An 18,059-nucleotide genomic window follows, 5' to 3' on the forward strand; every position below is an offset into this window, starting at 1 on the left:
AGCCTCTATTCGATGATCTTCTGTCTATTCGAAACGACTCAGCCTCCACTATCAATAGATATACATCTAGATACTTATTGTCGTATAGTTTTCTCATACAAAATATGTCATAAATAAATGTGGGCGTGAATTGAAAACATTGTTAGTCATATTCTTGGCAAACGAGTTTTGTTCATAAAGAAATCGTTTATGTTTTTAATAATAATTATTCTTGTAGATTTTCCAACATGCTAGTTACTCACTATAGGCAGGAGTGACGCGAAATTCGAGTGAAGTGAATACGCCCAGTAACCCACAATATTCGGCCCAGTGGTAGTGAATGTTTCGTCTGTAATACGGTCGCGGCATAACACTAGTTTCCTTGTGCAGTGTTTATTTATGTTGGCTTCAGGCCAGCGTTGTCCGCCCGTCGCTCGCTGTTCCCCGCTTGTCTACACGCAAACAAGAATATAGAGCTATTCGCCTACGCTACGAACTTATCGATATAATCGAATAATGATCGACGTATCGATCACGTCGACCCGCATTTTATTCGGTATCGTGCGTCAAAGTTCGTCACTTGGCGTCATAGCATTATGTCTTACAATGTTGTACTAACTATTCAATCAGTGTGCATTGTTGATGCAAAAGGCAGTCTACAGTTTATGGAGCAATTGTATTTGGCCAGTAAAAAAGATAATTAATTAAAGCAGCCATGAGTTTATATTATTTATGACTTTCATAGAAATATTAGTGAACAAATTTATTTATTGAATATTTATGGGTTATATTGTGCTATCAAAGATCATATAATTTAAATTACTTCTTCAATTTACTTACAGATATAGATTTAATACTGCACTCCTAAATTAGGCACTATATACAAAAAAAAATATACCATAAAATATTTTTTATACTACTTAGAATGGCAAACAAGCTGACGATTCACCTGACAGAAAGTGGTAACCGTCACCTATAGATATGAAAAGTATTATGGACATAACAGATAAATACTGTTTCCTCCATGATACCCCCAATACTCTGCCCTTCCTGAGGACTAAGGCGTTATGTTTCTGTACCCCGTAAATTCACTGCCACATCCCACCCTTCAAACCGAAAACCTTCACAGCCATGCAATACAACTGCTTTACGGCAGAATCCCGAATGAGACGACGGGATGGTTATTAAAAGATTGCAAAAAAAACTGCTTTTCGGACGATATGTTCAGTAGAGTTTAAAGCGAGCGAGTGTGTGACATGTGTCTATCTCTGAATTGTTAAAATAAATAGTTTTTTTTAATTCAGAGATAGACGCATGACTTACTTAGTTTACAAATTGTTGAAGTAATTCTTCGTTTCAACCGTGTATTTATAAAATACTAACTTTTTACTCATTATTTCGTCCATGGATTTTAATAGCAGAAAAACCAATGAAATAGACCAATTCTAAATGGTGTAATCATGATAAAACAAATTTTAAGTTATACCTTCAGGAATCCTAACGTGAAAACCGCATCCAATTTATTACAGCAATTTTTGCATGATGTTGAAACAATCATACAGGCAGACTACATTTTTAAGAATTATTATTTTAGCATGATAGATTTTATTAAAACCTCTCAGATAATTTTTCTTTTAAATATTGTGTATGGCATAATCCTAATATAATTGTTTATTATTTCAACAGCATTGAAAGTAAAGCTGATGATGCGACGACCCATCACACAGCTAGTGGCACAAGGAATTATGCCCCGTAAGTATAACTATATTATTATTGAATGAATTAAATGGTAGGTGTTCATAAATATGACACGAGGTAATTAGCGTGAGACAAATCTGTGTATCGGAGTTGTGGTGGGACGCCGCCGGCGGTCGCCCCGCTGCTGGGCGAATGTCGCGACGCGCGTGGGTGAAAGAATTTTATTTACGATTCGAATGTTACGCTATGCTAATGAGATTTCCAACTGAACAGTATGAAATAATACCAACTATATTAGAGTTACAATTAAATTTATATATTTCTATATATTATTTTTATTATGTGACAGAATGTGCCTATTATTTTATATGTACGTACTTTGTACTAATGTTGTACATGTGTTGTCACATTTATTGTAGGTATATAAGCCGGCCACTGACTACTGGGTTAATCCAAACATTCATTAAAAGCAAACATACAATGTTTGTTTCCGATATCTCTGAACACGACCCCATACATTATGTTAAATATTGAACAAGTGCCTGTGCAATTCCGAGAGCTTTATATAAACTGCTTGTTTGTTGATATATGTAGTAAACAATTCTGGCATGTCTTTTTGGAAACCGGTCATTAAGAAAAAAGACTGTAAAAGATAATATAATTTGATCTAGTTATTTATTTTATGTATTGTTATTATATTAAAAGATTGATTATTTTACACCAAATTTCGAATAGAGAAAGATTTCAATACCTGTTGTAGTATTTATTATTAAAAATTTTATATTTTATATTATTAGCCTTATTCATACGTCTTTTTTACGCTTTCAGCTTTAAAAACACCTGCGGCATATTTTGAACAATGCAAACAGTTGGAAAGAGCAAAAACTGGAGATTTACTGAAAGCGAAGATCCAACGACGACCTGATCGTCAAGAACTTGAACGAAGACACATTTTGGAACAAGTATGTCTCAGTTTCATGCTGTCAAATGTTGTGGATTTTATTTTAAATCGAAATTAAACAATATTATAATGGTTACAATACACTTATAAAGCACATTTATGGAAATGCACATTATAGGAGACACTGCAATTTGTAAGAAGGGCGTCACGTATTTTAAATGATTTCATTATGTTTTATTTTCAGGAAAGCCATGTGGATCCCAGTCTAGCAGAAAAACAGCGAATGTTAAAGAAAGCACGACTTGCAGACCAGCTGAATGATCAATTATCTCATCGACCTGGACCCCTTGAGCTCATTAAAAAAAATATATTACATACGGAAGAAAATATTGAGACTGCAGTCAAAAGCGGTATTCTTGCATTTAAGGCTACTAGCGAAGGTGCTTCTGGACGTCCTCAACATCCATCCTCGTACTGCGGACCGCCGGACGAAGTATCACCTTCACCTTCGCCACCATCCACTCTCTCACCTGTAAGTGTTGCTTCACCACCACAACACCCTGCACCAGGCAAAGATAAAAATCGCAAAAAGAATAAGCAAAAACAACAACCTAAGGCTCGATTTAAGTTTCATGAATATAAAGGTCCTCCAAATGCCCAAAAGTCGTCATCTCCGCCAGGCTCCGTTGAGACTCCTTACGAACTTCTATTACAACAACAACAGTTGCTTCTTCAATTAATGCCAGCATCGCCTGCTGCATCTATTGCGTCAGATTCTTCCGATGCCTACACAGTACCCCCACCTCCTCCACCGCCGCCAGCGCCGATCACTCCTCTAATGCCTATTGCCCGTTTCGAAGACATGAAAGTGTCTGATCTTCGTGCAGAATGCAAACGTCGCAATTTGCCCGTATCTGGACCTAAACCACAATTGATACTCAGGCTGCGACCATTCCTAGAAAAACAAGAAGATCCACCTCGTTCACCTGCATCTGTTACTTCTATCGCATCTATTGCGTCTGTTACATCACCGGATGTCAAAATAGAATCGGATAATTCAGAGGATATAGTTCAATCACAACGACGACAAATTGAAGATCTTGAGCGGAAATTAGAAGCATCGCGGCAACAAATGGAAGCAGTCCGCCGAGAAGCGGCGGGCGCTGCTGCCAGCGACCAAAGTCGACGGCTTTTACAAGCGCATATTTATATGTCGCAACTGCGAGCACAGCGCGACGCGTTGCAACAGCCTCCGGCGCCGACGCCTGCACCTTCGCGATACGTAATCGCCGCTTCCTCTGATGCAGCACCCGACCGTCTTGTAAGTCTCTTTACTGTAGCCTCCTCGCCTGCTACCACCAGTGACGGAACAGCTGACTCTACACCTCAGAAAACGGCCAATCCTGCTTACATACTCAACGGTGTAAAGGTGGTACCCATCGCAATTTTGCCGACCGCGCACTATGAGCCTGAGCGTGCAGTGTCTGTACCGCCACCTCCTCCACCTCCGCCACCGCCCCCCATGCCACAAGTAGCCTTGAATACGCCATTGCACGATTGTACTGAAGATAGTCAAATAATGGATGATGTCCTTGAAATTTTGGTAGAGAATGGTGAGTTGCCGGCTTCGGCTGTGGATGATGCTACGACACCTCGTCCAATTGATAGCGAATATATTACCGGACCTGACACGTTCTCTCCGACTGATGTCCTAACTAACGACGTTCTCGACTCTACACACGTACGGGACTCGCTTGCAGCGGAGGAATTACAGAGGGAACTGGATGATATTCAGAATGAAATTCTTTGCCATGCTGACTTACATGCAGTAAACAACATTAATCATTGCGACGTAGATCCGACAGCAAACGACATCGAGCCAGATCTGAGTGTCGAATTGTTGTCCAACGGGGATTTTCATACAGGTTTCGGCGTGACGGATTCTTCCGTAAGCGATCACGATTTCCTCGGTAGCCTATTATCGGGTGAAAGCAACGAACGAACTGAGGGAAAATCGCAGATCGCTATGGATATCGGTGAGGAGCCTTCGGAGAGAATGAGTATGACCCCGTTGACGAACGGCGATATTCTTGACTATTCCAGGACGAGCTTCGAGTACATGGATGACTTGTCGCTACCATCTTTTCAGAACGAGGACACTCGCAACGAAATGTTCGAGGAGCGGCCATATGAGTTCGACCCTAAAGAGTTGGAGATGGAGTCGAGCTCAAACATGAACGTGGACGGCGATGGATACGAATACATGAGCACAGAGTTGTTCCCCAACCGTTTTGGCCGTGGCCCTGTGGCGCAATGTGATCCACTACTAGGCGGACTCGCCGCGCGTCCACCGCCGCGTCCGCAGCATAAGCACTACTCCTGGGACCGCATAGAATATGATGCCACTTGACCCGCGATATCCCCCGCTCTACCAGGGCGTCGCTCTCTAATGATGCTTACCCTATGATCTCTATAATGTCTGTTTATCCTTGTACCGAGTGAGTGAATTCGTACTTCTATTTACGGGGAAAAGGCGCGGCGAGCCGCTCGCATGTTTCCAATTCGAATAACAAGTGAATGTTGGTGCAAAGATTTTACAGTATATTTTTTTTTTACATCGACAGCCACTCAGTGGCTTTTCGATTAACACGCTAGTCTCTTCAGTGACATGTTCTTCCAGGATGGTGACTTACGTTTTGTGAGAACAAATATAATTATTATTGATGTGAAACACAAAGTGTTGACATTAAGTGAGGACTCGTTAGTCTATATAATTAATCGGTACTTAATAGTCGGTACGAAGTATTTGTGTCGCTAGTTGGTAAATAGTTATATAATCATATAGTTAGTGAGTGTTAACATGCGTCGCCACCACGTGTACGCAGTAACATACTTGGCTCACATAATATAAATCCATTTTATTTACTATTTATAAGCATATCTACTTATGTATATATTGAAAGTAATAATACTCAACATAGTTGTGGATTTCTGCATTCCGCCCGATGACTATAACCTAGGGAAAATTATAATAAGAAAACATTTGTTGGGGCACAAATTTCAATCTATGAGACACCTGGTTACGTACACATCGTGTTAATGATAATGCTAATAAAATGTATAGAATTGATGTTGTGTCAGTTACTAAAACCATGTAATGCTATCACAATTGCTTGATAGTTATTTCCCAAATCAATAAGTGACATTCCAGTCTTGTTGAAGTGCGATATTGGCACAAAAGCACGCGTCGCTCTCTTTATCGAATGAGTTTCAGTCAATGTTCTTTTTTCACAGTGTATATTAGTTTTATTATGTGGAGTTAGTTAAAAGAAACAGAGAGCGAGGTGCACATTCACAAGCCATCGTCATGGGTGGGACCAGCTTGGGAACAATGTTAGATACAAATTCATTTAGGTAATGTAGGGAGCCGGCTCCTTGCTTACAAACAATTATGCAACAATCTTTTATTGACACTTGTTATTTGTTCACTCTCCTTCCATATTACAATCTTTATATATATATATATATATTGTACTAAATATGGTAATTACTAAAATGAATGTAATTATTAGCATGGGCAAAATAGATACTTTGACTTAATTTATTGAATGTTTGCTTTACCTAGATAAATTATTATAAATATTGTAATAACAAAACATTCTTGAAAATGTATCATTCCAATGTATTATCTAAAGTGTAGGATAGGTGCACTATTATCAATAAGTTCTCGTTTGATTTTATTATCCTAGTTTCATACTTATATATTCTGCCATTAGATTGTATGGGATTGCTTGCATAATTGTTTGAAAACATTATTTATAATTTATTTATTTATACCATTATTTCAAGTGTGCTTACAATATATTGTCGAGCTTTTCATTACTATGTGTGAGTGTTTTCACTAATGAATTTACGTTTGTATTAGATTTATCATGGATAGATTTATCAAAAAGCGAAATGTGTAAATCAAAAACATATTGCCATTATTTGCATTTATATATACTATTTTAAATCATTTGACAAGTTACTACAACGAATGTAAGGCGTTATCGTCTTGTATCTACGTGCCAATTTGATCCATTATTTTATAATTATAACAAAAATAATGATGTAATATTTCAGTAAAAAGTGGCATTGATTTTTTTCTGTAATACAGAATAAACTATAATAGTATTCAGTTTACATAGTTGTGGTCTGAGTATAATATGTTGGTGGTTGAATATGTGGTGGTATTTTAGATATCTATTTAAAATATGACCACATATAGATGGTGCTATTTGTGTAAGTTGATATTAAAATATATGAAAAAAATATAAAGGTTATAGAAAGCGGCAAGTAACTTGAGCACAATTTTAATGCTACAATATGCACAGTAACAGTTTCACTAAAAGCGACAACTACAGAAATTACAACGACTATGGTTTTGTTCAAGTTGCTTGCTGTGAACTGTATACGTAGTGTTCACACAATGAATAAAACAGTGCTGAATGTCGTGTAACGATCTAAAATAAAAGTAATGTTTTAGTTTTATAAATATCACAAAATCAATTATTTATTACCTGTGTGGTTCCTACGTAATTATACCAATGCGTAAAATAAGTTAACATACAGTCCATATATGATTGTCTATATTTAATAAAAAAAATGAGCTTCTAATCTTAATTCGTAGTAATTTCGTTCAGTTTAATATGTAAACTGATTTAATAATTCCATTAATAATTAAAATTTAACGAAACCTACTAGATTTAAATATTTATAAAATCTATTTGCTCATTATCGAAATTGTACCTATTCATTTAGGCAAATTCATTTGATGCTGGGAGTGATATATATTACATAATTTAAAAATCGGGTTGTTGTCTTCAATAGGTATATAAAATTATTTATCAGTTATGTATAACAAAAAGTATCTACCGAATTAGTATTTGACAGTATAAAATGACAAATATAATCTTGTGCAGAATATACTTATATTAGGCACAAATGTGAGCCACCTACTGTTTTTATTTCAAATCTAACAAACCTATATCAAATTTGTATCGTGTCTATACTTAGGTGAGACAACATCCTATATGAGAGGAATTGTTATTGAAACAATAAAGTTCACTCCCGCGATTCACAGGCCTAGTATATTTAACTATATAGCTTGGTATTTACATGTTTTAGTATTTAGTTTAAATCTATTTAATGAGATACTAAGTGAGATTAATGTTTTGATAAAGATAGCGTAATATCTGCATATTTGTTATTGTTGTAATTATTTTAGGAGAGTTTTTAATATTTGTTTATAGTAGGTTAAATTCCGAGTCTGGAGGTGACAGATTGTGCTGAATTATAATGAATAATAAATTTTAGCTCTCTGCAATATACTGTGTATGTATTAACATAACATTGTAGTAATTGGCTTCGTTGTAACACATATTTTATTAACCGCACATTGTATTCAAGTCTATGTATAATTATACATTTAACATTCAGAATTATTAAGTCTAGATCCGTAAGCAATATTTAAAAGGCCTAAGCCTTGTAGCAGAGCCAAGTATACAATAATAGGTAAATATTATGATGTGATAACCACAGGAGTCGGATCTGTAGTATAATTGGATAGTTTTTTTACCTTTCCCTATATTGAAGCCTTGTAAATATGGATGAAGCCTTTACTAGCGTAAGGAAAGAATGTTGAATTAAATTTTTTTGACACAAGACTTGTTTCATTTGCTTTTATAGAACAGTAATAACTATATATTTAAAGATTGTGTGTTAATAAAAGAAATGTGATTTTAAACAGTCTTTTCTAGCAATATCAGGTTGACCTCGTTGCGTTTGCTTCTGAAAACCAGTACCTATGGTTAATTCTAGTGGAAGAATTAATTTCCGTGATGTAAAAAAAAATTATCATGATAGATTAACCTGCTTTCATTCTTACTTCACTGTCATTGTTGCTTCTTCAACATATAATAATGGCACAGGGAGGGTCTTAATGGACGATAATGGAATAGTAACCTGTCTGCACGTTATGAGTGGTGACAGATGAGGATCAAACCTGAGGGCCTACCATGAAATATTTTCCGAAATTTCGAGCTCGAAATGCCTACACACTATAATATGTACCTAAGGAAGAAAACAAAAAAGAATGGATTATAGATAGCGGATGTACTTCACATCTTATGAAAGAATATTTTTTTAAATTTAGAAGACACTTGCATAACGTTAAAATTAGCGTCTAACCATGGTACTGCTGAAATAAAAGGACAAGGTTTAGTATGTTTACAGTTAAATGAATCTGTAAAGAAAGGAGAAATTAAACTATGTGACATATATGTACCAGATTTGTCGCTGAATCTGTTATATGTTGGTAAGATTATAAGGCTGTAGTTACTCATAAAGATAAAAGTGTGATTTTGAAAGCACATAGAAAAGCCGATGGTTTATACTATGTTGATGTCAAACTAAATAAATCTCAAACATGTTATTACACATATCAAAGCAAAATTCATCAATGGCATAGAAAACTTGGTCATATGAATGAAAATGACATGAAGTTTGAATTAAGAAATAAAAGCCTAAAAGGTTTAGAATTTAGTTTAAACGAGAAACTTAGAGATTGTGAAATTTGTATTCAAGTCAAAATAAAAAGACCACCATTTAAAGCTAATACTGTTCCTCGTACTACACAACGATTAGAAATCATACATACTTATGTTTGTGGATCGATGAAGTCCGAAATTTATGCAGGTAACAAATACTTTGTTACTTTCATCGATGATCTTACTCGGTATAGTCGTATATATTGTATCAAAAAGAAAAGTGAAGCATTAGACAAATTTGTGGAATTTAAATCTGAGATGGAAAATTATACTGGCAATAAAATAAAATGTCTTCAGTTAGATAATGGCTTAGAGTACTGTAATAATGAAAAATTATATAACAAGACAATTAACAGCTCCATATACTCTTCACCAAAATGGTGTAGCTGAAAGAAAGAATAGAACCCTTTTAGAAAAAGCTAGATATTTAATGATAGAATCTGGAGCACCGATGACCCTATGGGGTGAGGCTATATGTACAGCAAACTACATTTCGAATAGAAGTATATATAAAAGTATTAACAACTTGACACCGTTTGAAAAATGGATCGGAAGAAAACCTTCTTTAAATCATTTTAATATATTCGGAATAAAAGCGTTCATGCTTCTCCAATAAACAAAACAGAAACAAATTGGAAACAAAAGCAATTCCAGGCGCGTTTGCAGGATATTCTAAACGATCAAAAGCTTTTAAAATTTGGGTACCTACAAAATGTAAAAGTATAATCTCAAAACACATGAAATTTGTTGATAATTTTTTCTATAAAGAACACTTTAATTCAAATAAATCAACTGTTATCCACTTTAATATATACTTCATAATCGAAGATTATCCCATTGGGAAGGATTCAATAAGAATCATTTCAGTCATATATTTTATTGTAATAATGCACCTTATATACTTGTACAGAGTTATAAATACTGTTACCCAGTATTAAAAAAATATATATGCAAATAAATTTGCAAGACCGCTTAACTTTTATCTAAGATTTTCATTTTCCAATATTTTACCCAAAATTGCCCAATCTGGCAACGCTGAGCAAATTTACCAAGATTTTTATTTATTCTCGACTTTTTTTTAGTGGGTGATAATGGAATGGTAACCCCACCCGCGCTATCAGTATACACTGGTATTTTCGACTTTTACATATTCGAAGAAAACAAGTATTAAAAACGAGGCAGAATGGCCTATGGTCGTAGTCTATCTGAACAGTGTGACCATTGGTGGCGGATTCCTGCCATTTTTACTCTTAAAAAAAATGTCTATTGAAAATTCTAATTAGGTAATGTGAATTTTATTGGAACCCTTTAAATCTGCCAAATTCTGTCACTTTTGTAAATCATCATATAGACATTATTTTACCATATATGATTGCTTTATGCTTCAACATATCTGATGGCAAGGAATTAGACCGGTTCCCTGCCAGCACCGGCCCTTGTAAATCATCAGCATGATCTGCCACAGACAAAATTTAGGAGCGAAATTTAGCAAATTGACATCAATATGCCACAAATGGTTATACTGTATCCGAAAGTAGGTACAAATGTAATTCTGAAATGTTTGGTACAAAATCGAAACATAAATGTCATTGTTGTGACTGTTAGTTATGTCATGTAACGTCAGTCAAAATAATGTTATATTGTCAAATTAGTAGGTCATCATAATTTCTCTAATCTGTTTTGTATTTACGGTATTTACCTATAGTTAGCTAGAATATATATATCTATTCCTGTTGTCATTTTATATATACAATTGCATTTTTTTTGCTTGTGAAATAATTTTCCATCCTATTTGATCTACCCATTGCCTAATTTAATTGTAGTTAAAAACTGTACTTCGTTTATTATTGGTATTTATAATTATTATATTGTAAACAGACAAATACGTTTAATAATATAAGATATAGAAGTAGGTAGTTATGATATTGGCTGAAACTTTATTATTTTCTCTGTCTTTAATCGATAGCGGTGCTATATTATTTCTTTTAGTTTACTACATAATAACATTGTCAGATTTGGAGTGTGATTACTTAAACGCTCAGGAGTGTTGTGATAAGTTGAACTATTGGTTGCTTCCCAAATATATCGCTCATTCTTTTGTATCATTTTTACTTCTTTTACATGGACAAGTTATTCTTTTTTTGCTTAACTTGCCTATGTTTATATGGTTGACGTTCGAATATTTTACAATACCACGAGGTAATCTGGGCGCATACGATCCAGCTGAAATTCACAATCGCGGCCAGTTGAAGAAACATATGCGTGATGTTATGATATACATTGGACATTATCTTATATTTTTCTTTATTTATTTGTACTGTTTTATATTAGCCCTTCTTAAGGGAGATCCAATACAGCGTTCAGCGGATGATCAAATTGTAACTGAAATCTAAGGACATGGCAGAGATTAATTGTGAACATGTAAATGATGAAGAGAATATGAACAGCAGTGACAGTGAGTGCACTTCAACTGAAGAGAACATGGGGAGGGGTGTTCAAGATGAAGATAATATGAACAGCAGTGACAGTGAGGATACTTTAACTGAAGAGAACCTGGTAAGGTGTGTGCAGTTGCAACTACCCAAACATATTGCAGCATACTGTGAGAAAAAAGAACTAATAAGGGTCACCCAACCAATGGTATGTGATACTGACTTAATGGAAAAAGTGTGCAACAACTACATAATAGTTAAGAAGATTCTTAGCAATCTAGAGTGGCAAGAGAAGTTGTTGTGTAAACATGTATGTTCCACTTGGAATTCAGCTATACATACTCTAAATAAGGAACAGTTAAATGCCACAGATTTTGTGTTGGACCTACATTTTAATTCTATAAAGAATGGCATAAGATTTAAGAAGTCCTCTGATTTCTCAACAGAGCCTTTAGTGGTTTTTGCATTTGTTAACACATCAGGCACTAATATTACTTCAAAATGCATGTCATTACTACCCCATCCATGCGAACCTCCTTGTGAGAAAGAACACAGTTGTGAGTATTTTTTTTATAAATATGTATAATATTTGAATAAATCTAAAAGATAATAATAATAAATCTAATAATCTATTTTGTTTGTTTTTGCTGTCACTCCTGAAAACAATTTTCTATTAAATTACATGGTTTATTGTTTAAAAAAATTGGAGAGTTTATTTTTTGATATATTTAGCTTTAAAAAGAGGTTTTTCTAAATATTATTGTCTTTTTTGTTGGTAAGTATATCAAACTTCACAAACTTTCGATTTCAATAAATCTGACACTATAAATTTATAACTGGGTGATAATTGAAATAATTTTATGTATAATTTAAAAAAAAAACAATTGTAAAAATATAATATGACTATTTGGTATTAATATTGTCTAGGTGATTCATGTCATGATTAATGGAATGGTAACCCCGCCTGTGCTAACGGGATACGCTGGTGGGATACCAGTGAGGGATGATAGGTGAATAATGAAAAAAGCAGGTCAGTTAGCCCATTGTGATGAATACACCTGGAATTCAGCACAATAGCTTGCAGGAGGAACCGTGTGGAGGTCGACCTGACGGTATATTGCTAGCAATGGGACTGGTAGCCCGCATTACTATGATCCCTTCCCCCCTCTTTTATGGGTTAATATATTATTTATTAATTAATTGGGTTAGTATACTACTTTATATGGATTAATTATATAATTGTATAAAGCTACATAAATGGTCAAGCAAAATCTTAATATTCACTCATATTATTCTTCTCATTTACAGTATTAGACTTCGTGCAACAAAAGGTTTGCGGTCCAAAGAACTGCATGTTTACTGTGAGAGCTGATTATCTCTGTTACTTTCCTCTCAACCATTCACCAACATATAAACACACATATACCTTTGACATGTTCAGAAGGCCTCGGTCCATCATTGGTGGAATTTCTATCCCAGCTATACCTGATGTGAAGTTCAATATAATTAATATCAAGTCTAACAGTGACATGGAAAAAGATTTCTATTATGAGGTTAGAGAGTTATCCAGGGAACGTATTTTCAAAGGTGTTCTTGTTTATGTCACTGAAAAATATCTTTTGCATTCTGTTGAAGACTTCTTTTATTTAAATTACTTTAAGGAGGCGTAAGTATTACTAAATTTATATTAATAAATTTTCATCATCATCATGATTATGCATAAGTTGAAAAAGTATTAGTGCTACAGTGATATGAGGTTAAGTATTGATTCAGAGAAGTTATATTATTTTAATTTGTTTTATTAATTTTTTCATAATAGTCTTTCATTTGTCACTGTTGACCATTGTCATTCTCCATAAACTGCTACAAGAAATGATACTGCACCAATGTAATACAATAAAACATTTAATATAAGTTTTTTTGAATTTCCTCATGATTAAGCCATGCAATGTGTATAATTTATGTCCTGTTTTATTATTAAACTATATTATAGTAGTAATAGTATTATATAAACATAAGAAAAATCTAAATGTATTTTGTTTAATTATTGTTTCAGCCAACCTGATATACCTTATGCATTAGGTGGATGCATTGTTGAGGATTGTATATATGATAAAAATGACATAAAACTAATTATAGATGGTGTAAATGAAGGGAGTGATTTTATTAGTGAGAATTTGATTTCTATTGGAATTTTCTCAATACCAAAGAGTGTTGTTAATAGTGAAGGAGAGAAATGCAATTTTGATGTATATTCACTTATTATAGAAGCAGCTGATTGGCAGAAGACTAAAATACAAAAAAATATTGATGAGGTATGAAATACATTCTATATGTGTATGTGTGTAATAGTAATTTTAAGAACTTAGTGTTGTTTCCAACAATTATTTCGACTTCATCTGAAATATCTTATTAAGGTGATGACGTCGAAGTATCTTGCCTCGCGGTAAAAAATTAATACTAAATAAATATCTGCAATTCACACTGCTGATTTTATAATGAGAATAATAATGTTTTATAAAAAGGCATATCCACTATAGTCATTACAGAAACTTGAACTGTACCATGGACACCACAAAGATGCACCATAATAGTTTTGCTATTGTATCTGCAATGTATGAAAATATTTTCTGTTATAACTCAATGGATCATTAGTTATAGTGGCATGTTTAGTAAATTGTTAACAGTAGTGATATTAATAGTATATTTATTACTCTTAGATTGCAATTTTCTTGGTGGCCATCATAGTACTTGGTAAATTTGGAATAATGAGCCATGTGACTTGACATTATCTTCGCTTCTGATCCCTCATGGGCACGGATGATTTGTCATTAATTGAAAAAAACTACAAGCATATTCAGGCTATTGCAATGTCTAGCTTTACATCAATTTTGCAATCATCATTCGATTAATTAAAGTAACAATATCACATGTATTTAAATAATTATTTGGCTATTACATATGTATGTAACACTTAATTGTTGTATATTTCAGTTTTCAAAGAAAATTCCACGATTCGAGCATAGTGTGGCATTGAAATTATCTTGTGTGGGCCGCGATAAAAAACACGAGTTGGAGCAGAATTATTTCCGAGCCGCTTTTCCAAACACTCCATTAATTGGTTGCTACGGCAACGGAGAACTTGGTATCAATCACCCTCCACGTCCTGTTAGAGAAGAACCACCTAGCAGGAAACGTTTCCGGCGGGACGCCGGGCCTCAACTGGGCATCATATACTCATATTCAACGGTTTTTATGTATTTTGGGTGGGGTAAAATAATTTCGTCATAAAAACATTTTTTATAATTTTATGTCTATTTAAATAGGTACTACTTAAGTATATAACATATAAGATCTGTTATCCTACATGGAATTGGGTATTGGGTAAAACAAATGTTATTATGAATAGCCTAATAACTTATTAGAATTTAAGAAAGCAACCAAGATTTCAGTATGAGAATTTTGGTATAACTAGATAAAAGTATCCTATTCAAAATTAGTTTATAAATTATATAAACAAATGGACAAATTTTTGAATACGATATTTAAATTCGTTTAACCATTAGGCGTAATTGAATAACAAGACAATTTTTCATATTTCTATCAATAAGATAGGATTTCGATTCATGCACCTTGTGGAAAGTGATTCAGTTTTATGGATCAATAGTATTTCATTTTATCTTTATACTTTGTATATCAATACATATAATAAAATCGCAACTGGTCGCTGTCTGTATATGGAAGATACATAAGAAAAACTATTGTAGGGGGGCTTTATGAACGCAATAGAACCCAAAACAATTATTTTTAGACTTTCACCAATACATTGCGGTTTATTTCACTTAACATTTAGTGTTTATTTCAATCGGTTCATAAATAAAAAAGTTATATCAATCTTAAAAATCACATATAAAATACTATAAAGTAACCGGTCAGTTAAATTGACCTTATGGAGGTATTATGTCCGTAATTATCATTTAAATACATAATACAATTATATATAATACAATTCATGAAAGTTTCCAATGGGAACGATATACGGGAACTACATACAAGTGGGCAACGCTGCGGGAAACGGCTAGTATATAAATATATACGTACCATTTTTTTATTGTAGTTTAGTAAAATGTGTACAAATAATTGTATACAATTATTTCACCTATAGTTAACATACTTTGTTTATCGAGTGTTTTGAAATAATTTGTAAGAATCAATATATTTACCATTTGTTTTACTTGTAAGTACAGTTAAAGTATAACATATAGTTTTTATTTTTAATAAATGTGAACGGTAACTCTTTTTGCTCTATTGACACATGCTAGCGAGATATCAGTGAGACATGATAGGTGAGGATGAAAACAGGTCAATTGGCCCAGCGTGACCAAATCAACAGAATTTTGTTGCGATGGTTTCCAGGGGGACCGTGTGAAGATCTATCTGACAAGGTATATGCTATGCTAGCATTGAGGCTACTTGATTCCGTTATTACAAATCCCTACTCTGCAGTGTGGAAGGTTTATTTCTATTGTAACTGAAATTAATATTATGTTTAATACATACACATTCACTCGGTACATTTTGATAAGCACCATGTGATAGGCACATTTATTATTAGCTTGGGATACATTGATTGACAGAAATAAAAAGTAAGTAGGATATATCCTTCATTCTAAATAGTACATGTATGCCAAATTTCGTAACGATTATTTGGCTCGTTAAAGCGCCGAGAGATAATAAACAAACAAACACTTTAACATTAATAATATTAGTAAAAATAATGTTTTTCTATAGGTGGTAAATATAAATACATACAAATAAACAACTTTAGCTTTATTTAAAAACGAATATCTAGTGAAAAATGAAGGTATATAAGTATATTTCTATAGGTATCGAACTATATATCTTCCTGTGGCTTTGGTTTCGATCCCCACAGAATATATATAAAAGTTTGTATTTTAGAGTATATTTATAATGGTTTAAGTGTCTACTATGTATAATATGTATTTATAAATAGCATTTTAATTATGTATAGTACGCTTTGTACAAGCTCTGTTTAGTTTGGGAGTAGATGACACTAGAACATGTATTTATATGTTGATCCTATATTGTAAAACACAGTGTACCCACATTAGAAGTGACGACCTCGAACATGTCAGGGAGTCTGGTAACATGATGATGATAATATTCTGTAGTTCTTTATTATTTTATACTTAATTTGATAAGGTACTAAATTCGATTTATTTACTTATTACGATTATTATAAGTAAAGGTTAATTAACGTCTGTTCTTAAAACAACTTATAGACAAGATGTTTCGTTTATCATTTTTAATAATTAAAATAGGGTATATGATTAAGGTAGGCGTATAGAGATATAAAACTGACTACCAATATCAGCACTCAAAGTAGAAATTGTTTAAATAATAACTATTTGTATAAAAAAAAAACAATTCAAACTTTAGTCGTATTAGTATCAGCACTGTGTCTACCTACTAGTCTATGTGAATACACTTTTGAAATACATATGCTTTTGTATTATTTTGTTTAACTATGTACCTCTAGAAATATGTTTTAAACATTTTAATCATCGATTAATCATTTACGTTTGCGAATGTTTATGACTGTACAGTCATGTTTTAATGGCGTAGGATATGAACGTGGGGATAAGCGGGGAAGAGAAAGACACTAATCGAATCTCGAATAACAGTTTAAAAGGCATTGATTTCTCTATCTTCTATACAGGGTTTATTCTATATAGGAAGTTGATGGCCTTTTGCGGATCTCCTGATTGATGATAATTTATTGGTGACCCTTTTGGACTTTGGCGACTCTAAGCGCCATCTGACTGTCTTCTTTCTAGAACTGGTACTAACTAAATTATATCATAGTATGTTAGTATTTATTTATTTATATTTTATTGTACACATTAATAATACATACAAATATGACAGAGGTAAGCAAATGTGCAAAGGCTTAACTCTAAAATAGTTCTCTTCCAGCAAAGTCATAGTGAAAAGGAGCATCAATGTCAGTGGATAGAGCGGTGTACAATATTGTGAAAATTTTCAAAAATAACTAGACTATATATGAGGTATGAGGAGGTATAAGTATAGTCGTATTTAGGCATACACAAATTTTGTAATGCCTCTAATTTGTTAAAAAGATCTTCAGTTGTATCAAGATAGGATATGTTAGCGTAATCAAGAAGAAGTAACAGTAGAACTTGAGCCAAAATAATCTTCGTCTCAAATGGTAAAAACTTTTAAAGTCGTTTAAAATGTTCAATTGAAAAACATAGCCTTTTGCTTACCCCATTAATGTGTTCAGTCCACTATAAAGTGCAATCGATCACAACACCTAGGTTTTTTTTTGTCATATGTAAATGATTCAATAACACAAAATGGCCACAATTCAGTTTATTGCTTTGCCCTCAAAAGACCAAAACATTGATATTCTGTTGTGGT

The 18,059-nt window shown here is 33.4% G+C and overlaps 3 protein-coding genes across 3 annotated transcripts in view; all 3 read left to right on the forward strand.

Moving 5' to 3' along the window:
- The window catches only part of LOC113521158 (titin), a 48,105-nt gene extending 39,824 nt beyond the window's left edge, over positions 1-8,281 (forward strand). The window contains exons 4-6 of the mRNA XM_026906590.3: positions 1,666-1,731; positions 2,506-2,639; positions 2,823-8,281. Coding sequence (XP_026762391.2) covers positions 1,666-1,731; positions 2,506-2,639; positions 2,823-4,988 — 2,366 coding nt within the window. The 3' untranslated portion in view covers positions 4,989-8,281. The remainder of the gene's footprint in view (positions 1-1,665; positions 1,732-2,505; positions 2,640-2,822) is intronic.
- A 2,727-nt stretch (positions 8,282-11,008) lies between these two features.
- LOC113521296 (protein cornichon homolog 4) lies at positions 11,009-11,558 on the forward strand. The gene has a single exon (XM_026906789.3). The coding sequence runs from the start codon at positions 11,085-11,087 to the stop codon at positions 11,556-11,558; it is 474 nt and encodes a 157-aa protein (XP_026762590.1). The 5' UTR covers positions 11,009-11,084.
- A 4-nt stretch (positions 11,559-11,562) lies between these two features.
- Positions 11,563-17,118, forward strand: LOC113521295 (uncharacterized). The gene is made up of 4 exons (XM_026906788.3): positions 11,563-12,154; positions 12,906-13,263; positions 13,654-13,912; positions 14,592-17,118. Exons 1-4 carry the CDS (start codon positions 11,563-11,565, stop codon positions 14,886-14,888), a joined length of 1,506 nt encoding a protein of 501 aa, XP_026762589.2. The 3' UTR covers positions 14,889-17,118.
- Positions 17,119-18,059: the final 941 nt, after the last annotated feature.

Source organism: Galleria mellonella, unplaced genomic scaffold (assembly GCF_026898425.1).
Source record: "Galleria mellonella isolate WM207_F2 unplaced genomic scaffold, CSIRO_AGI_GalMel_v1 utg55, whole genome shotgun sequence".
In the NCBI taxonomy this organism is placed as follows: domain Eukaryota; kingdom Metazoa; phylum Arthropoda; class Insecta; order Lepidoptera; family Pyralidae; genus Galleria; species Galleria mellonella.